This window comes from Hirundo rustica, chromosome 6 (assembly GCF_015227805.2).
Source record: "Hirundo rustica isolate bHirRus1 chromosome 6, bHirRus1.pri.v3, whole genome shotgun sequence".
Classification (NCBI taxonomy): Eukaryota; Metazoa; Chordata; class Aves; order Passeriformes; family Hirundinidae; genus Hirundo; species Hirundo rustica.
This window is the reverse complement of record NC_053455.1, coordinates 41,836,426-41,857,979: the sequence shown is the minus strand read 5'-3', so window position 1 is coordinate 41,857,979 and position 21,554 is coordinate 41,836,426. Positions and strand designations below refer to the sequence as shown.

Sequence of the window (21,554 nt, the reverse complement as noted above, 5' to 3'; positions counted from 1 at the left end):
TGGAACAGGGTTGGAGGGGCATTTAAAGAAACCAATGGGAACATAAAGGGAGGAACCTCCTCGGCTCCTGCCCTATCACTCCATGTCCTTACCCAAACTCTCCAGGAGCTGGGAGGAACAATCAAATGACAGACAGGGCCCATAGGAGGGGACTGGGAGGAGTGTGGGAGGATTGACAGGGAAAAGGGGCAGGGACAAAACTCAGAAGGTAACATTTCTCAGGAGAACAGGGGAGTACAGAACAAACCATTACAACGAAAATAAATAACATAAAATACAATATGAAAATAAACAACACAGAGCACAATGCAACAGTTGAAGAAATAAAATTCAAGGATCAAAGGATGGAAACAAAACAAACCTCAGAGAAAACAATTTTTTATTGCGGCTCTGAATGCCCCTTTTCATTTTGTGTGTTCTTTATTAGAAAGACAATGAGAACAGTTGAATGCATCACTGCTACAGAAGGTAGAAAAGTGTAGTTCCAAGGCCTATAATAGATGTTATAAAAATGTGATTAAAATAATCAAGTGTAACAAAATATATAATGCTAGTATAGCATTTTGAAGCTGCTTACCATCCCACACTCCCAGTCAGTCTCCCTGCCATGCAGCCAAAGTCCAACACTGGAGTTCATCTCCCATCACTCTCCAGTGTCTGAAGCACTCCTTCTGCTCTGCAATGGAATGCAGAGCCAGTCTTTCCCAGAAGGTACACAGCCCTTCCCACAACCATTTTCATTCATGCTTACTTCTTTTTTCTCTCCACAACTATCAGAAATACATACTACAATACATAAATGCTACATATTTATCCATGCTTGCTATGGAATGTAATCACAGTTTGATAGTGTTCTTGAGGAAAAAAAGCAAAAAAAAGGAGATAACAAGGCAGCTCCATCTATATAAATACTTTAGCAGGGGAGAGTAAAAGGCAGTTAAATGAGATGATCATCTTCCCTCCTTTCTGGCTAAGCTGTAAAACCTTGCCATAGTAGTGCTGATAAAGATTACAGTGAATTTTAAAATCTGCATTCAGATGCAATGCTGCCTGGAAAATGCTGGAGGACAAGAGATTGACTTCTCTTAATATCCACCAGGCTGCCTGAGGAAGCTCCCCCTTCCTAGAAAATGAGAGGTTCTCCTAAGCATACAGCTCTTTTGTTACATTAAAAATATTTCTTCTCTCATGTTACATTTTGTTCCCACTACTGAGATTTCCCAGCATATACTTTTAAGATTACTCTGGGTAAATGTGATGGCCACAAGCACATCGAGGGGCAGGATGTGGTTAGAGCTCTCTTGGATCTGACAGCAGCCACAAGCTTCCACACCCTCAGACCCCGTCACAGAGTGCAGGAATGAGCGCGTCCAGAGGAGGTAACAAGGCTGGTGAAGGACTTGGAACACAAGCCATTTGAAGAATGACTGAGGGAGCTGGGGTTGTTTAGCCTGGACAAAAGGAGACTCAGAAGTGACCTTATCACTCTCTACAACTTCCTGAAGGGTGGTTGTAGATAGCTGGGGGTTGGTCTCTTTCTCCAGGCAGCAACTGACAGAACGAGAGGACACTGTCTCAGGCTGTGTCAAGGGAAACATAGGTTGGATATTAGGAAAAACTTTTCACAGAAAGAGTGATAAGGTACTGGAATAGTCTACCCAGGGAGGTGGTGGAGTCACCATCCCTGGACATGTTTAAAAAAAGACTGGATGTGGCACTCGATGCCATGATCTGATTGAGGTGTTAGGGCATGGGTTGGACTCAATGATCTTGAAGGTCTCTTCCAACCTACACATTCTGTGATTCTGTGAATCCACCAGTGGACAGGTAAAGGGACTGAGCCTCAGTTCAAGGAAGGGGAGAAAGGTGACTGGTGCTGTCATGACCACCACTGGCTGAAACACTGAATAGAGGAAGAACAGAAGGTTAATGATTGATGTTACTGTACATCCCTGCTGCATGCGGTCTACTGGCATGGACTCTGGCGACAGGCTGTAGCCTCAAATGCTTCCAACAGCATCCTTCATGCTGCTGGGAAAGACATTTAAGAAAGGCCCAGGGCTTTGCTTATCTCAGCCTCAGATTCACATAAGGGGAATCCTCTCTCATTTTAAGTGCCTGTGAAATTGCAGGATGCTAAAGCATATTGAGATATGAGGAGAAGACACTGCTACAGCCTTAAAATTTTGCCACAGTTAACATTTGGTGATTAGAGCCTAGAGAACACATGCTACCTTCATTGGCATGAGTTGCAGATACTTCCATTTCTGGAACTAGGGAGCATCTTCTTCTGTAGGAAAAGATGCAAGTCACCAAATCACAGGAAAGCAGTCTCCGCCTAATACTAGGAGCTCAGCGTGCAACGGGCACGTCCCAAACACCTTCCATTGTATTTGTATAGGACAGACAAAAAGGGATACAGAAACGAGGCGCTGGGGGAAAGCATCAGTCAAGGGAAGGAGAAGGAGGAGCGTGAAGAAAGGCCCGAGAGGAAAAACAAAACACACACACACACACACAAAAAAAAAAAAAAAAAAAAAAAAAAACAAAAAAAAAAAAAAAAACACCACACCTGCAAGAGGTGAAGGCCGCGGCCCATCTGCGAGCAGAAGAAGGCAGGCAGTGGCGCGACCGCGGCCCGAGGCTGTGGCGTGGCAGGCAGCCCCGGGCTCGGCGCGGGCGGCCCCGGGCTCGGCGCGCAGCCGCTGAGGCCCGCAGTGCCCCCGCCCACCGCCGGGGGGCGGTGCGCAGGCGGCGGCGCGCGGCCGCTCCGGGACCGAGTGGCGCCTCGCTGGTGCTGACGACGCGGCCCGAGCGGGAGCGGCGGCCGGAGCGGGAGCGGCGGCGTCAGCGGCGGGTTCGGTGTTTCGGCGGCTCTGCCCCTTCCCCGCCGCGCCATGCCCACCGTGGAAGAGCTCTACCGCAACTACGGCATCCTGGCGGACGCCACGGAGACGGCGGGCCAGGTGCGGTGCGCCTGCGGCCTGCAAGGCCTCGCTAGGCCTCGGGCTTGCGTAGCACCGCCGCGCCGAGTTCCCGGCCGAGGCGGGGCGGGAGGGCGGGCCGGGGTGGCGTTGGAGGGGCCGCTCGCCTCTGTGCGGCGCGCCGCCGGGGCTGCGCTCGGGGTGGGTTTCCTCAGGCCCGCGGCGGCGCGGGGCGGGTGGAAATGAGCAGCGCGCCCGCGGATCTGCAAGGACCGCAGCAGCTTCCGTCGCTTTTGCAGCATCCGCGTCGTGTCGGCGGCTCTCCCTTAAATGTGGCGTCGCGGATATTAACCGGTTCTTAGCTAGAGTCAGGCTATTTTTCGCAAGGGGGCGGGGAGTTTCGCCTGGCGAGTTCAGGCCTTGAAATGTTTGGACACGGCACTTGCAGATCCGGCGCACTTGCATATCTGGAGGGCGTCTTGCAGGCTGTCCTGCTGAGGGAAGGTGAAATCTATTATAGTTTGAAAGCTGCCCGTAGCCCTTTAGTTTTTTTCTTCCTTGAGGCAAGAACGTAAAGTTGACCCTCACGACTGAAGATTCTTTTCTGTAAAATCTTGGCGAGATCTGCCATTTGTTTATACCATTACTGAATTATTCAAGAAAAGAAGATGACTTAGAATATTACCAATAGAAAATATAATGGCTAGTTACAACTAGTTTTGAAATTGCATTAGTCTCTCATTTTCCCAAATGGCCCCTTGAAGAAGCAGAAGTTACCTTTTATTATTTTTTTTTTTTTTTGGTCCTAATGTCAGTAAGTAAAAAAGTAGTTTTGCCATATCTGTATCTAACCATGAATTTTAAACTAAACGAGAATGTTGCTGTATGAGGTCACTTAGAAAGTTCTTTAAGAGAACAAATAATTTTGTGGTTGGTTGGGGGCAGGGGCTTTTTGAAGTTGGTTTTTTTCATCTTAGTTCAGGTCCCTTCACTTTTCTTGTGTGGTTATGCCCTAGTGAAACAAAGCATCCTGCAGACAGCCGAACAAAAACATCACCTCAGAACCAAAAACAAAGTGCAGATAAAATGTAGGGAACTACGGGGACAAGTGCAGAGTAAAACATGCTGTTACCTTGCCGTCTTAGAACTGCACAGTTCATCTCCCTTCTGGTTCTTGTGAGTAGCTTTTGTGAGGAAGCAGTGGCCACCTTAGGTAGAGCAAACTCCAGGAGCATGGCTAAGAAATGCAGCCTGTGACACGGTAGAACCTCTGAGGGTAAGTATCGAATGGGGATTCCTAAAACACTCTCCCAGCTTTGCCCCTCTGCAGCTTTTGGCTTCCCAGAGCCAGGGGAAGTGTCTGGGATGAGCGTAGCTTGCAAGGTTATTCTTCAGTGAACTTTTCTGATGCTTTGTTGAGCTGAATGTGTTTCTGGCATATAAAGGTACTGTGCTAAAATGTTTCATTATTTCATTAATCTTTGTGACAGAGTTACCTCTTTGTCATTTCATAATCTTGCTTGATGTCTCCAATTTTTGCATTCTGAGAAGCCATGAGTAATTGTTCCTTGTTCATCAGTTTTATCCCACTTAGTGCTTTATTATCTCTTAACAGCTTTTATGAACGTGGTATCTTACTGCAAAAACTCACGGTCACCTTGTCTTGAGTAAAGAAACATTGAGCACAGGCATGGGGACTGCCCAAAGTTATGACATCAAGAGAAATAGTTTAAAAGGCTGGAAGTATTGAGTTTGTAAAAGTGTTTGAGTTGAGAAGGGGGCTCAGGTGTGAGGTGTTCACAGGTGGAATGATGGTGAGAAGCTGAAAAGAACTATAAGGAAGCTGGCTGAAAATAAAGAGGAAGATGAACATTTTCCGTAATGTGTTGTGAAACTTGTCACAGGGCACTGTAGGGTATGAATTGACTCAAGAACTAACCTAGAGAAGTTAATGGATGATTGGTCAATTAACAGTTGTTAAAAACAAAGGTCGGGACATTGCCTCCAGCTTAGGATGTTCCTTTGTTACAGATGGGAAGGGAAAGCACAAAACAGAAGGATCACACTGCTTCTGTAGTTGCCTGTGGTTTTTCTAGAGCATTCCATGCTGCCAGGTAAAACGAACTCCTGCCTGAACTGTATTTTGCCTACACGGTAGGAGTAATTAGCATGCAGGAACACAAATGCAGGGAACACAGGCTACTCTGTTCCATTGCTGCGTGAATGCTTTTTCATATGTATTAAGTTTTATGTTATGTGTTCTACAACAGGACTCATGCAGCCTGAGAACCCATGTCTGTAGTGATGTGTGTTTTGTTGTTTGCATTGCTAGTTTGTGCTGTCTCATTCCTGCCTTTGCCACTGAGTGCCCTGCATTGGCCCGGCTACAGAGTAAACTGGGTGGTGATGTGGTTCAGCTGAAAGGCAACTGATTCTTTCACTGCTTATTTTTCATCCAGATCTCTATCCCAGATTCTGGCAACACAGAGCTCAACAAGCTCTAGGGAGCATGGGCACTAAACTTTAAAATGCAGCTTGCTGTAGAGGAATTAATGCAGGGTGTGTTGCTTTGTAAATTAGTGTCTGTATTCGCTATGGGACACTTTCATGTGGAGCAGTGGTGATGATATATGTGGCCCTGGGAAATTTAATGTAAATAAAGCAAAGAAAGTGTCCTGTGCTGTCAGCATTGCTGTTCAAAGTAGGATGAGCTGTTTTAAGCATTCTTTTTCACAACCTGACTTCTACTTCACAAACACAGAGCTAACCACAACAAGGACTTCAGTTAATTTAAAGTTTCAGTCCTGCAGGCTCAGAATCAGAAGCACCTGTGTGAGTCTAGTTGGAGTAGCTAGAGATTATTTTACAGATTATTTTACTGTTGCTGAAGTGTTTATTCCTATATTTGGAATATATATTTCTATATTTGAAACTGGGAGCTTTCTGGGATTCTTTTAATCTAGTTTCCCTTAACAGTTCTTCCAAGCACTGTACTTCATCCCAGATGAACTACCTGAATAGGTACCAAAGATTCCAGGTGAACTGAACTACCTGAATAGGTGGCAGAGATACTTTACTACCACATATGTTAACTAAAATTCATGATCCACTGCATTGGCACAGTTACTGGGAAAGGTAATCTCTACTTCAAAGACAATACATGAGCATACAAAAGTCAGAAACTCTTTGAAGAACTGGCCAAGTTCAGTGGCAGTGATCATAAATTCCTTGCACTAATCTAATCACAGTGTGCAAGAGGTGTTACCCTTAGGGAAGCAGCTGGAGCGGCACACGCTTGAACAGACAGAAGCCAGAATAACTGTAAAAGCCAGGCAGCAGAGACAAATACTACAAAATTGACATGGTTATATCAGTCTAAGAGAAAAATATATTCCTTTGTAAGGAACTTATATAATACAGTTCACTTAAGTAGTTTAAGAGAATGGGAGAAAAAAGTCCTTCCTCATCTTGAAATGAGCCCCGGATTTTTCCATTTATGTATTCTGGTTTTGTTCTTTCAGCATAAGGATGCCTATCAGGTGATCTTGGATGGTGTGAAAGGAGGTGCCAAGGAGAAGAGACTTGCAGCCCAGTTCATTCCTAAGTTCTTCAAGCATTTTCCTGAGCTAGCTGACTCAGCTATCAATGCCCAGTTGGATCTCTGTGAGGATGAAGATGTTTCTGTAAGAATAAGAACCTTGCAGCAAGTTGATACTTTGAATTTATATTTTGCTATCGTTTTCTCTTTTTGTTTAATGATCTGTGTCTTTTGGGGGGAGGGTTGATCTTTGGAAAACATAAATTGAATTGTATTCTTGCATTTAATTCATTGTGTGATGGTTTGGGAAGATGCATCAGTTTTCATTTATCTTTTTTATCTCCCACCACTGATCAAAGAAACTTACACTTTATTTGAATAGCATTTACATATTTTCCTATCAAAAGGCATTTTGTGGTAATTGATTCTGATAAATACTGCTGGGAGACAGAATCTTGTTTGCACCTGAGAACCACAGGGATGCGATTCTGACTGTTAAGCTTCTTAGATGCTTCATGCTGCTTCTGTGGTGCTGGTAGGAGCTGTACCTTTGGAGCATCTTTGTTTATCAGGTCTTAAGGGATTTGGACAGATCATCCAGGGATTTTTTTCAGTGCTGAGAACAAACCCCAGAGTTTATCCCTGCCATATGCACAACCATAGAACTATCCTTCCTGTTAGCAAATAAAACTTACTAATAGCACACGTTCCAGCCTTCATTTTGTTGATCATATGAATGACTTCGTGAACAGAAGTGCTGTTTGAATTTGATTCTTCCTAAGAAAAATATATTATCTTCTTCATAAATAAGTCAAAATAGGAGGATTTGGAGTGTTATGTAATTCCTGAAATATTTAAATTTTTTTAATTTCTGCATTATTGACAATTTCGACAGATCCGGCGACAAGCAATCAAAGAATTGCCTCAGTTTGCCACTGGAGATAATCTTCCTCGCGTAGCAGACATACTGACCCAGCTTCTGCAGTCAGGTAGGAGACGCATCCTGGCCAATGTCCTCATGGCACAGCTAAATATGTGCACAGTTGTGGTTCAGTAAAACGTTTTACGCTGACAGATAATTTATCCCAGTGCTGTTCATGTCCTCCTTGTGTTCTTTTTCTCCTGCTTTATATTTACTGTACAGTTAGGCTGCTGCTTCTGTTGAGAGGTCACTGATTATTCTAATCTAAACTGAAAATCTTTCTTTGAAGTAAAACAATTTTTTTTTCATTCAAGTTTTCTGAAAGTATTTGTAGAAAAAGGCAAGGGGGGGAACTTTCCAGTTATGGGCTGCAGCAAATTGCTTTCTGAAAAAGAGAGTTACTAAATTTCTGATCCATTTTCTAGAACCTGAAAAGGCCTGAGGGCATTTTGTTCTGTGCATTTTTGGTGCAAAATAAATATTTTGGGGGTAAATTCAGAATTTAATATACATTTAATCTCAGTAGTTGTTCAAACTTCTGTTAAAACTGCATGGTTAAGACTCTGGGCTTCTCAAAAGATAGGTTTTGATTTGGTTATGGTATTTTGAGATTTATGCCATTCTCCATTTAGTTTAAGAGAGAAATAGTTGCCACATAGAAATACTGTTGATTAATTAAGAGTTTAAAAATAAATAACTATGTATTTTACATTAATTAAGTGAAAGTTAGCTTTATTTATTATTAAAATAACTGAATATATTGATTAATAATTTCCTTTCAAGTTTCCAGTCCTATCAAGTTTTAAGGTTTAGTTTTGGCAGGGAGACTAAAGTGACAGCTTTTTTTTTTGCTTTCAACTTCCATAATCATAGCTTTGAACTTTCTCAGTCTAATAGTTTTTTAAAATACAGGTTATGTTGTATACAGCTAAATGCTGAGGACAGAATACTTCTTGTGCAGTATTGGCAATCTTTGTTTTTCTGCTCTTACCTTTCCATTTGGAGTATATGTGTATTAATTTCTTTTCTCTCTCCAGATGATTCTGCAGAATTCAATTTGGTGAACAATGCCTTGCTCAGTATATTTAAGATGGATGCTAAAGGTAAAGAACATGTTTTTTTATACATGGCTTTTATTAATACTTCTCAGTCTGTAGTAGGATGAGAGCAGGACTCAGTTTTGTGTCTTCTTAATACAGTGCAAAAGTGAGACTAATTGTTTGGGTTTGCCAGCAGTACTGAACTTGATAATTGTGGATCTGAATTATGCAGACTAATAAATGAATGTGGATTTTTTTATGTCAAGATACATGAAAATTTTAAAATAACTGTAATACTAACTTTAAAGAAAAAGTTAACAAATCTGTCATAGAATCTTAAGAGGAAACTTCTTCCTTCTGCATAAAAGGTCCAGATCATAACTTCTAAAATAATTTGTGTTACCTGATTTATTCTCCACTCAGGAACTTTGGGAGGTTTATTCAGTCAAATTATTCAGGGAGAGGATATTGTAAGAGAGAGAGCCATTAAGTTCCTTTCTACAAAACTGAAGACCTTACCAGAGGAAGTGATGACAAAGGAGGTGGAAGAGTTCATATTGACTGAATCAAAGAAAGTGAGTGTCTGGTTTCAGTTCAAACTGAAGTATTGTTCAACCTTCCTTAATCATTGGTGTTGCTTTGGAGGTCTGTTTGAGCGTTGTACCAATGTGATCTTGTACTTAACTATTCTGATACACTCCAAAGTTTGCAGCATTTTTTCGTGGTAATGTTGAAATCATGGCTCTTCTAATTTTGTAATAATGACTTTGATTAGAAGTGGACCCAATCATTCACATTAGAAAGGGTCTTTGAGAGATTGATCAGCTCAGTGAATCATGCTCAGCTGAATTCTGACAGAGTTCTTGGTGGTTTTTCCAGTTGGGTTTTAAAAACCTCTAAGGAAGGAGAGTTTCTGTCCTCTCTGGGCAGCCAGCTTCAATGTTCAGTTGTCCTCAAGAGGATTTTTTTTTCCCTCTATCCAGTTGAAATCTCCCAATTTAGTTTTATGCCATTGTTCCATTCTGACCATGTCCACCTCATCAAAGAACCTGGTTGCTATGAGCAGTGTCTTGCTCTGAAGTGTTGGAAGGTTAGTTAGTTTGCCACACCCACATGCAGCTCTCTTCCTTCAGGATGGAAAAGCCTGATTGCTTTAGGTTCTCCTCACAGCTCACGTGCTCTAGACACAGATCACATTGTTGATTTGCCTTCCAAAGCTTATCAAGCACTTCATATGGGAGAGCCCAACACTAGGTACAGTATTCCAGATTTGGTCAGATGAGAACCCAGCCAAGGACCTAGCCAAAGTCCTCTGACCCTTTGTTTCCCTTAGTCTGTGCTCATGTCCTTAGCCCAGAGCACTGCTGGCCACCCAAGGAATGGTGCTGTCACTTGTGTTGAGCCGGTCAGTCCCTGACCTGTGCTGATGCACAGAGAAGTTGGTTCATCCCAGGTGCAGGACTTGGCATTTGTCTTTGTTGAATCTTCTGAGATTTCCATGCATTCCCTAAGCTGAGAAAGATGCAGAAAGTTGTAAAACAGCCAGTAACGAGTAGATACATTTGTTTAACGTTTATTTAGCATTTATTCTGCCTGAAGCCTTTGATTTTTTCTTAGATAGGAGTTTGTTCTTAAGTTTAAGAGTAAAAAAAACCTGTTTCCTATACACAACATGATGACAGTTGCTTTAATTTGTAAGTGCATTCAATTATACTGAATGTTTTCATGTGTTCCTTCAAATTTGTGTTTTTAAGTAACTAAATGCTAAATTTAAATGCAAACTATTTGCATACTTTACCTTTTCAAATCCAGTACATTTGACTTGGAGGTTTGCAAATTACCAGCACAGAAATATGTTTTCTCTTTCTCTGTTAAGGTTCTGGAAGATGTGACAGGCGAGGAATTTGTTCTGTTCATGAAAATATTGTCTGGATTAAAAAGCTTACAGACAGTCAGTGGGAGGCAACAACTGGTGGAGCTGGTGGCTGAGCAGGCTGACCTGGAACAAACGTTCAATCCATCAGATACGGACTGTGTGGACAGACTGCTGCAGTGCACTCGGCAGGCAGTGCCATTGTTCTCGGTTTGTATTTGCTTTGCGTGAGAAGTAGTGGGGAAAGTTTATGGCTGGAGCTGGGCTTGGCTGTTCCCAGTGGTTATGTTTGAAAGACCACAAATCAGTACTTCTCCCCCTTTAACCTGTAATGTATCCAAATGTTGGAAAACACCCTTAAAACCTCCAAATGCAAAGATAGCTTGTGTTTTTCTCTTCAGATTTAAGATGTTACAGTGAATTATGACAAGATTCTCACATTATTTTGTAGGAATTTGATTATTTCAAGTCTAGTGCCAGGCAATTGCAGGACTTAAGGGCCTATTTTTGGGTTGTAGGCAGTCTTTTCAGCTGCTATTGTAGACATCCTCTGAATTTAGGCTACCTGCAAAAGGAGGTCTGTGTCTTAGGAATAAGAGGGAAGTTTAATAAAGCTTTGAGGTACAGCTGTGAAGCAGGCATTTATAAGGGTGGAGGGGTGATAGGAGAAAAACCTGTAGCTCCTTTGGACTCAAGAGTAGCGTGAATAATGTGTGATGGTTTGTTTGTGGTTTCTTTTCAGAAAAATGTTCATTCCACAAAATTTGTTACTTATTTCTGTGAGCACGTTCTGCCAAACCTCAGCTCTCTGACTACTCTAGTGGAGGGTCTTGATATCCAGTTAGAGGTAAGTCAAAGCTAAAACATCTTCCAAATAGGAAAAATAACCATCCTAGATAAAGACAGCTATTTTAAAAATCACAAGCTCTTTCCTCAAATAGTTTTTATTTCTTGACTTGTAGGAAAAGTAGCTGCACTAGAAAAAACATTAGCTCTATTGAGGCGTGACTGAGCATTGCATTTTAAAGCATGTGCCATCCGTCCCAGGCTTTTGAAGCAAGGTAGAATAAGTAGATCAGTGTAATCATTTTTATATTATTCTCAAATTTTTTTAAGCACATAGCATTTACTGAAATGATGGTTGCATAGTTGGTGCTAATTTAGCCTCCTTAGGGAGTGGCTTAATGTCTGTAATTTTGTTTACAGTAATCAGTGCTACAGCTTCAGTTAGATTTCTGTGGCTCTCACTTGAAGGTGAGCTGTGCTGCAGATGTGGGAGATGAAGTTTTGTTTACTTGTTGACTAATGCTTGTTGGGATTAGACACACAAACCTGTGTTTCTCTTCAGGCACAGGGAAAACAAATTAGGTATGTTCTTGTAATCCTTCCTGCTGTTTGGGAGGGGTTTAGTTCTAGTTCTACTAGTTCTACTGTGCCAGCTGTAGTGATGTGATAATTGATTTTAGTTGAATGTTAAGCTTGTGTACTTTCAGTTAACACACAAAAACCTGGCTATCCTTATATGTAGGTTTTGAAGCTTCTTGCTGAAATGAGTTCATTTTGTGGTGATATGGAAAAGCTTGAATCAAATTTGAAGAAGCTGTTTGATAAATTGCTGGTAAGACTAAAATCGATTTTTCATGTAAAACACTAAGAAATTAAGTTTTCATCAAAACAAGTTATTTTTATGTATTCATCTTTATCCTTTTTCTGAACTGGCTGTTTCAGAGATAGTCCTGTCCACTGATAGAAGGTTGAACATAATTTTGCAGTTTAAAGCCTTTGTAGATAGAGAGCTGTTACCTGAATAATTTTTTTAAACCAGTAAACTCATGTGTGTTTCCTCTTTTTAAATTTCATAGTCATGAGAGACTCCTGTTGATTTCATTAAACAATGTATCTTCGCTGACAATTCTGAGCAAATTCAGCAGTATTTTAGAAGCATTGGTGCAGTGCATTGTTGCTTTCTTTGGCAGTAGTGCCACCACAGTATTTCCTCTGAGTGGAGACAAAGAAGTATAGGCAAACCACCTTCACCAGGACTTTATTCAGTAGTTCCTCCGTTAGCATAGACATGGTGGATACTTCCCAAATTGTCCGTACAGATCAACCATCCGATTCAAACACTGTGAAAGAGCAGTCAGTCAGCATAAATGTGTCTCATGCATTTGTTTTACTTTCTGCTCTTCAGGAGTACATGCCCCTTCCTCCAGAGGAAGCAGAAAACGGGGAAAATGCTGGCAGTGAAGAGCCCAAGTTGCAATTCAGTTATGTGGAGTGTTTATTGTATAGCTTCCATCAGCTGGGTCGCAAACTTCCGGACTTCCTCACAGCCAAGCTGAATGCAGAGAAATTGAAAGACTTCAAAATCAGGTAATGATTTAGAGGCAAGTGTTAATGTTTTGTTACAGTGTTTGTTAAAAAGTGTTAGTGGAGAGTTCCCCCGGGCTCAGTACTGGGGCTCCTCCTGTTCAAGGTCTTTGTTAATGATATGTATGAGGAGATTGGCTGCATCCTCGGTAAGTTTGCAGGCAGCACCAAGTTGTGTGGGAGTGTTAATCAGCTGAAAGTTAGGAAGGCTCTGCAGAGGGTTTTGGACAGGCTGAATCGATGGGCTGGGGACAACTGTGTGAGATCTAATAAGGTGGAGAGCTGCATCCTGCAGTTGGGTCACAGCAACCCCATGTAGCACTGCAGCCTTGGGGCGGAGTGGCTTGAGAACTGATCAGCAGAAAGGGGCTTGGGGGTGCTGCTTGACTGCCAGCTGGGTATGAGCCAGCAGTGTGCCCAGGTGGCCAAGGCCAATGGCATCCAGACCTGTATCAAGAATAATGTGGTGAGCAGGACCAGGACAGCGATGGTCCCCCTGTACTCGGCACTGGTGAGGCCTCATCTCAAATGCTAGGTCCAGTTTCAGGACTGTCACTTCAGAAATGACACTGAGGTGCTGGAGTGTGTCCAGAGAAGAGCAGTGGAGCTGAAAGAACGGCCTGGAGCACAAGCCTGATGAGGAGTGGCTGAGGGACTACGGGCTGTTTAGTCTGGAGAGAAGGAGGCTCAGGGGGACTTCATTGCCCTCTGTAACTGCCTGACTGGAGATTTTAGTGAGGTGCGAATCGGTCTCTTCTGCCATGTCTCAACTAAAAGGACAAGGAAATGGCCTTACGCTGCACCAGGAAAGGGTCAGATTAGAGAAAAACATTTTGCTGCAAGAGTGGTTGGGCACTGGAATACGTTGCCCAGGGAAGTAGTGGAATCACTGTCTCAGGAAGTGTTCAAAGCATCTGGATGTGGCTCATGGGTGTATGGTTTAGGTGTGACAGTTGGACTAGCTGATTCTGTAGGTTTCTTCTAATCTTTATAATTCTCTGACACTATGAAAGTGAATTATTGTCTGGATGCTAAACAAGCACAAATCAGATTGACAGAAGACTTATTTTGAGCATTTTACCTAAAGGGGAAGAAACAAGATTATAGCTTCCCTTTGCTTATGCTTTTATTTCTACAGGACTATGTAAATTTTACTAAAGGATTGCTTTTAAATGTTTTAGGCTACAGTATTTTGCTCGAGGGTTGCAGGTGTATATTCGGCAGCTTCGTCTGGCACTTCAAGGAAAAACAGGAGAAGCCTTGAAAACAGAGGAGGTAAGAATTGTTCAGGAATTCTGATTTTTCGAATTGGGCTTACTAAAAGAACGATTGGCATGTATTAATAGGCTGCAATGAGTTTCAAGTATGCAAATAGATTAAGGAAATAGTAGTGCTAACATTATTGCAAGTGCATTTTACCTTATGCTACATTTTGCAAGTGAAGATGATACCGTTTCTGCTGTTAGCTGCTCTCTGCAGCCACATGTATTTGGTTTAATTGTGCTCTGTGCTTTGTTTTGAAGGGGAAATTTTCATATGTTGAGCAAAAAAAAACCCAGTGGGAACTACATTGGAACATTAAAAGCAGCTAGTTAGCGTGAAACTACAAGAACCGTAAAAGCAGCTGTGATAAAAACTTGGAAGTGTACACAATCACTGTTACTATAGCAATTCACTAAGGAAGAGTAGTCAGTTTAATGTTATGATTTCATGAAATTATATTGACATAAAGCTACTAGATGCCCAGTGGTTTCTTTTTTTTTTTTTTTTTTTTTTACAGAACAAGATTAAAGTGGTTGCCTTGAAAATAACCAATAACATTAATGTTTTAATCAAGGTAGGTCATCACATTATGAAGTGCTAAATTCCCACAGCAGAGTAACCTATACAGAAGAAAGGAATAGATTTGAACCAAGTTGTATTGTGTTAGGTGGTGGTAGGCAGTTCAGAGTTGGTAATGCTTTGCTTTTTCTGAAGAAAAGTGGATCTTGCTGATCCTGCAAGCAGCTTAGCTTTTGCTGCTACTGCTCTTGGTTTAGGGTGTGGACACTTTTCTTGCAGCACTGGTAGTCCCTAGGAAAAGACGACCTTACTTCTTTAGGGGTCTCTGGATTTTCTTGTCATTTCCCTTTCCTGCAGTGTCAGTGAGGAGTACGGAATAGTTCAGAGAGGTGCAAGGAGATGTAAAGAAGGGAGGAGGCAAAGCAAGCTTCTGTATAGAACCTGTTTCTCCAAATAGCCTAGAAGAGATGGGCTGCAAGAAAGAGACTTTCATCTGGAGCCCATGAAACCATTCTGATTTCTTCTAACCCCCTTTTCCTTTCTTTCATCACTCACTTTCACTCACCGCAATAACCCAAAAACTTGGTGCACCATATTGAGAAGCATATCTTGTCCCATCATAGGGATATCAGGTGCCTTCCAGCACGAGCCACTGTAGTTCATTGTAAGATGCTTGATGTGCACAGGGAAGGAGAGAAGGCCTGTGCTTTCTCTGTAGATTCCCTATTCCTTGAAACATTCAAGGCTGGATTAGATGGGGGTCTGAGCAACCTGATCTAGTGGAGGATGTCCCTGGTCATTGCAGGGTCACTGAAGTAGAGGAAGTAGGTATTTAAATATCCCTTCCAACCCAAACTAGTCTATGATTCTGTATTTGGTCAGTGTAAGACACTATTCTGCTAAGATAAATCCTACTTGAATTTCCTAGCAAAGGCAGCTGGATAAGGCAGTAAGCTACTGCCTCTCCTCTCTGCCATGGAACTAAAGGATTTAAAATTATTGGAAAGTTGTGGTTATTCTGGAGTATCAGGAAGTAGCTAAAATATTGAAGTACAATCAACATGAATTTAACAGTAGAATAACTGTCCAATTTTGCCTCCATAGGATCTCTTCCACATTCCTCCTTCTTACAAAAGTACGGTTACATTGTCCTGGAAACCAGTACAAAAGGCAGATGCAAGGTGAGAGTTCTTCATATAATAAAACAGTGGGGTTTATTTTGTAAACAGTAAAAATTAACCTCCCAAGCTGTGTCTGTACAGTACAGACAGTATGTGAGCTAAAAGTTTCACATCAAAAATAACACCCATCCTGTGGTTGTGGAGAGATGCTCTTAGTCTTGCTTTAGGAATACTAAAGACTGAATCAACTGGCGGCTCTTTTGAAATACTATTATTCAGGCCATTGTCATTGTCTGCTGCTGGCTTCCAGTGGTTAATTTTGTGGCTGAACTGCTATTACTGAACTTACACCACAGGGGTGTAATGATATGTTTTTGTTTCCTTCTGCCAGTCAAAAAAGAGCAAGTGAAGATACAACCTCAAGTTCACCCCCAAAGAAAGCTTCAGCAGGACCAAAAAGGGATTCCAGGCAAATATATAATCCTCCCAGTGGAAAATACAGCAGTAACCTGGGTAGTTTTTCTTACGGTAAGTTAGGCAGCTTGGAAAAACTTTGTCTAGTGACAGTTGTGTCCTGGGGTAGGGCAGATAAATACCACGTTCTTGGAAGATCAGATTGTACTGTCGGGAATTTTTGTTTGATGGTCTCTTCCTAGCTGATGTATTGCAGCGTTTGAATGTTACCAGCCTGTCTTACATCATTTGCAAGTTACTTTTAGTAGTGTTTCAATACTTAGCATTAGTAATTGAACTGTTGTGTTCTGTTATGATGCACAGTGCACCAATTTCCCATTGAACAGGCCAGTTGCAGCAGGTGGCAGAGCTGGGTCACCTCCTGTCGTACAACTGGACTTGTGCTGCATTTCTACTACTGCCACTGCTGATATTGCAGACCTGATCCAGAAGTTCTGGGAATTGCCGGGTTCACTGTGCATGCACACAGTTATGTCCTTGTGCTCCCAGTCACACTGAATCTGCCTTTCTGTGAGTCACACTTTTGGGTGAAGCACAAGAGCAGTTGCAAACTGGATGACAAGGCCCAGCAATGGCAGCAGCCCAATCCTGTCTTTCCTGTAGACCCATTGATCCTGCCTCTGGAAGGTAAAGAGTCTGCTATGACAAATTGTCACTCACACTCGTGGGCTGAAAAATAAAATAAAGCATTGGCACATACATAAAGCAAAGAGAGGAGGTAACACCGTCTGCAAATTTCTTATTCTAAACTTCAGGTGATGCACCTGTGTCTCTTAAGATAAGCTTGTAATCCTGCAGGTCTAAAGATCGGGAAGCTTTCAACCAGAAATGTTTTATTTCTTGTTAGTGTGATGCTTCAGCTTGGGTCAGTCAGCTTCTGATTTCCATAGCCTTTAAAACCAGCATGCAGTTCTCTCTGTAGACTAATATAAATTCTATTTTAAGACTGTACATATAGAGAAATCATGAAAAGGGAATGAGGATTTGGTACATTTTTGGACAAATCCAAAGAAACTATATAAACTAACAGGGTTTGTGTTGTTGAGGATTTTTTTGCTGTGATCAGATTTGTTCTTAACAAAGAGAAGGGGAAAAACTTTCTACAGTGTACAAATAATTTGTGTGGTATACATCTCTAGCTAGGATTTGTAATTAAATTATGATACCAGCCCCAGAAAAAAGAATAATATGCTGGTGATAACTTAGTGTTAAGGATAGGAAAGGACAGATAGAAAGACAAAGTTCTGGTTTTCCATCATTTTTATAAAATCACTAATACCAAGTCAGACCGAGACCTCAAGATTAATATTGTGTTATTGAACAGGAGGAAGAGCTAGGCAGCCAGTTTTCAATTCTGTGATAATGGATTGGCCCAAACATAGTCCTAAAGTACAGGGAGAGTTTTGTTTGACAATACTAGTATGCAGAAAGACTGCACTTAATTTAGATAGGATCATTCTCCTGACCTTCTTTTAAGATTAGTGGGGTCCATTTTCCATCAGAAAATAACTCAGCAATTTCATGGTTCATAAGCAGGCGTAGCCTCAGAGACTGAAGTTACCCTTCAGTACCTCCAGATCCTGCTATTCAGTTTGAATCTGTATACAGCATAAAACCTGCCTGAAAAGTTTTGACTCTTATTTCAGAGCAAAGAGGTGGTTTCCGGGGTGGACGAGGAAGAGGCTGGGGAGGACGTGGCAATCGCAGCCGAGGAAGAATCTACTGAGAAGACTGCTAAAGCTTCCGTGCCCTGAAGGGCTAAAGTGAAAGTGCTACTCAGCAAGTTTGCTTGGAGCATTATTTTCTTCAAGGACTGCCTTCCATTGAGACTGAATTAAATGTTCTTTATACCTTTGTATGTATGATCTACTTTTCTAACGGACTACAACTTGTCCATAGTGAAACTACAACTGTATTTTTGGATGCTTACAGTCAGCAGTTTTAGGTTCATACTTTTGAAGTGTCTTCAGGATCCAAAATTGGAAAAGAGCATAGATGTTTCATCAAAAGCTGCATCTTGACAGTTTGTATATTAAACTAAAAGTCAGCTACTGCATAACTGAAACTATATAATTGAGTTTATGTGTTAAGTAATGGACAGGAAAGGCATGACAACAGAGATAAGTGTTAGATAAGCTTAGCAGCTGAAGTAATCCTTTCCTCATCTGTAACCATATTTTGCAATATGTGGAGAAGAGTACCATTGTTGAATTTGCTTTGATTTACTTTCTTTAATTGAGTTGAATGAAGTACATGCTGTTTTTTTTAAAGTTTGCAACATGGCTGGAAATCTATTCTGCTTGTAGCATGAAACAATCTTCTTACTTAGAGATGTGGAGAATGTGGCATTTTTTGGTTTGCACATCTTACTCTTCTCCGTGCATTGTAATACAAAAGTGATGTTTTGAAAATTAATTTTTAATGTTTAATATGAATATGTGCATATAGTTATGCCTTGAAATCTCAGTAAATGAATAGCATAAAAAACAAAACAATAAATGACGAATTATTTCAGGAATGGGTAAAAGACTGATGCAGTGATTAAGCTTCATAGGCTGGAGCTGGACCATAGGAGTTTCTGGCTCTCTTCTGTTTTATGCAGATTTCTGAATTAGCTGGCACTTGAGGGTGGGTTGGTTGGTTGGTTTTTTCTTGTTTTGTGATTTTTGTGTGTGTGTTTTGGTTCTTTTTTTTTTAACCAATAGTTTCATTTAAAAATATATAAATAAAGTTGTATTTTGGGTAACATTGAAAAATTCCAGCTACATAGTTCGATTCAGATGGAAAAGTTAACAATTCCATGCTGTTTTTTTCCATAGCAACTTGAGATTTTTATTTACTGGTGTGCACCCAGAAAATACAGTGTAAGAGCACAATGCTTTTTTTTTTTTTGCCTTTTTTTTTTTTTAATTCTCACCACTTAAAATTTTAACTTCTCAGGTCATTCAACATTGTAAAGGAATTAGTATATAGTAAAAATAAGTCAAAACAGGAAAATAATTTTAATTAAGTGTTCCAGAGCATGTTGATGTAAAATGCCTTAGGCTTTAGAAGAGTGAATAATACTTCTTATCCTCCTTTTTTTTTTTGCCCAGCAATATCCACAGGTGATGTCCCCCACCCTAGTTCCATTTGTATTTGCTTGTGAATCTGATTCAGGTGTTTTCATTAATACTCTTTGATATTTATCACTACAGTCAGAAGGCCAGAATACAAAAATTATGTCAAAGTTAGAAACATTGTTGATGACGCTAAATTCAAAGTCTTTTTGCTTAACTCTGGAACAGTAGGTAGGAATCTTTGGACATTCCAGGACATAGGAGCTGACTTTGTATTTCTCATTACATGCCAGCTGCTAAACTCTGATTTGGCATTAAAACCATGACACTCAACTAAAAGCTTTGAAGGAGAAATTTGTGAGGTCAAAATGTCGCTCTGAAAATAGGCACTAGACATATAATAAGCTTCTATTGGGAGAAAAAAAAAGGAAAAAGACATTTTGCACTTGCAGCTATAATTGGTATTTTGAGGGGATTTAATATTGTAATCCCAAAGCAACATAGCTTGTATTTAGACTAGTAACTAGGTACTAGCAGCTTTTCTCACTGAATTTTGAGTGAGTTTTCTTTGTGTGACTCCTGTATTTCAGAGGTGATGTGCAAAGTTCTTGTGGCCTCAGAAGCAGTTAGATTATTTTTCCCCAGTTTCCTATCTAACTTTAACACAGTGAGTTCTTGTGGAAACACCTGTTTACCTACCATCTTGATGAAATGTAAATGTTCCCTTACAGCTTTGGAATAAATTCATTTTGTAATTTTGTTTGGCTCATTGTTTCAAAGTTACTGTGTAGCATTGTGTCTCCTTAGTAAAAAGTCCTGTGGTACCTTTTCGTTGTAGTTGAGTTACTCCTTAAATTGCTGTAGATGCAGAAAGCTGTTTGCCACTAAAGAATGGAGCATAGTAAGACTGCATGATCTTTCAAGTTTTAAGTAATTCAACTTCCAAATGCAGAATTTTGAGGGGGAGTTTAAATATTCAGCAAAAGCTGCATGTTGTACCTCTTACTTGGAAATTGGATGAAAAGGAACCAATCATTGTCTTTCTCAAACTCCTCGATGCTGACAGCGTGATACAGTTTGTTAGTACCTTATGAGAGGAAAGCTAATGTCTGCAAACAATGTGATGGGTGAAGGTGTGGGTGTCCACGTCTTTGAAATGGGTCCGAATGTCTCTCCTAGCTTTGGGCAGCCGGTTTGTTGCAGAGCCCAGAAGCTCAGCTCCTGACACAGACATGGCTCTGCACAGCCTGAATTTCGGAGCTTTGGGGTGGAATGGCAGGTTCAAGGGGGAATACGTGGAAGGCAGAGGGGGAAGGCTGTGCCTTCTGAGACCTCAGCCAGTGGGGAAAGGAAGGGGGCACCCTGCGGCCGGGAGTTCGGGATAAAAGGATGCTGCGCCCTCCCAAACCCCGAGAGAGAAAACCCCGTGGGTGTGTGTCCGGGGGGACTCCCTTTATTTGAATGAAGTTGAGGACTCCTCTGTCTCCCTTTGGACATAAACCTCTGGCATTTGTGGATTTTCCTGACACCTATGACAGCAAGAGCCACTTGGAAGGGCAGCCTAGGGTTTTTTGTGGAATCTGTAATAGGCCTGATTTGAAAACTGGCAGCAGTAAGGAACTATCATACTTGTGTGATGTTTTCTCTAGGCTGATAGAAACAAAATCCCTAAATTACCATCTGTAAACTTGTTTCTATTTCAGGAGTTTGAGTTTGGAGCGAATATTGCTGTTTAATAGGCGCTGGGAAGTTTGATCTTCTCAAGAAACGACTGCAGAAAGACAGAACGGAACAAAATTTGAACATGGCAGCTTTTAGATTTCTCTCGGTACTGGGGAAGCAGGCTCTTGCTGCTGGGTTGGTATTTACTGTCAACTCGAACAGGAAAGGAAAATTGCAGGTTTTGCTGTGTAACTGAAAAGCACTAGAAGAGAAAACGTGCGACGTGTCTTTTAGAGCTCTCTTCACCCACCTACCGGGACGGCTGGCATCCACACACACACACACACAAATATATATATAGATGTGGGGTTTTTTGTTTTTTGTGTTTTTTTCCACTGTGTGTGCATGGCTCCAGGTACGGCTTGGTTTGCACTGGGCACAAAGCCGTTCCTCGAGCCCTCGTGGCAAGTGTTCCAGCGTACCCCGGACAAAAATTACCTTTTTTAAACTGAAGCATTCAGCGTGTCGCCACACGGCGCTTGTATGGCTGGCATTTAACGCGGGCCTTGTGCTCGGGACAGCGGCTCCGCCGTTACCGGCGGCTGCCGGGGCTGCGGGGAAGACGCCGTTGTCCGGACCCGGCTCCCCGCGCGGGGCGGTCGGTGCGCGGGGCGGTAACGGCGCTCCAGGGCCGCGCTCCCGCTGCTGTGCCGCCCCTCGGCCCGGGTCTCTCCCGGGCCGCTCCGGGCTGCGAGCGCCCCGGCCGGGAGCTCCCGGCGCCGCCTGGGG

The 21,554-nt window shown here is 41.8% G+C and overlaps 1 protein-coding gene across 1 annotated transcript; it reads left to right on the top strand.

The window, feature by feature from the left end:
• The first annotated feature begins 2,762 nt into the window (after positions 1 to 2,762).
• On the top strand, positions 2,763 to 19,862 carry API5 (apoptosis inhibitor 5). Its single transcript, XM_040067043.2, has 14 exons — positions 2,763 to 2,966; positions 6,446 to 6,607; positions 7,358 to 7,451; positions 8,422 to 8,487; positions 8,848 to 8,999; positions 10,301 to 10,507; positions 11,040 to 11,144; positions 11,826 to 11,915; positions 12,489 to 12,670; positions 13,849 to 13,942; positions 14,448 to 14,504; positions 15,554 to 15,630; positions 15,962 to 16,098; positions 17,691 to 19,862. The coding sequence occupies exons 1-14, from the start codon at positions 2,898 to 2,900 to the stop codon at positions 17,768 to 17,770; spliced, it is 1,572 nt and encodes a 523-aa protein (XP_039922977.1). The 5' UTR covers positions 2,763 to 2,897; the 3' UTR covers positions 17,771 to 19,862.
• The last annotated feature ends 1,692 nt before the right edge of the window (positions 19,863 to 21,554 follow it).

What these genes read in the sequence shown, in the direction of transcription:
- API5 (XM_040067043.2), top strand. Translation starts at nt 2,898, where the DNA reads ATGCCCACCGTGGAAGAGCTCTACCGCAACTACGGCATCCTGGCGGAC. An exon ending in GACCCAGCTTCTGCAGTCAG is followed by an intron (nt 7,452 to 8,421) that starts GTAGGAGACGCA and finishes TTCTCTCTCCAG; the next exon opens with ATGATTCTGCAGAATTCAAT. An exon ending in GTCTTGATATCCAGTTAGAG is followed by an intron (nt 11,145 to 11,825) that starts GTAAGTCAAAGC and finishes CCTTATATGTAG; the next exon opens with GTTTTGAAGCTTCTTGCTGA.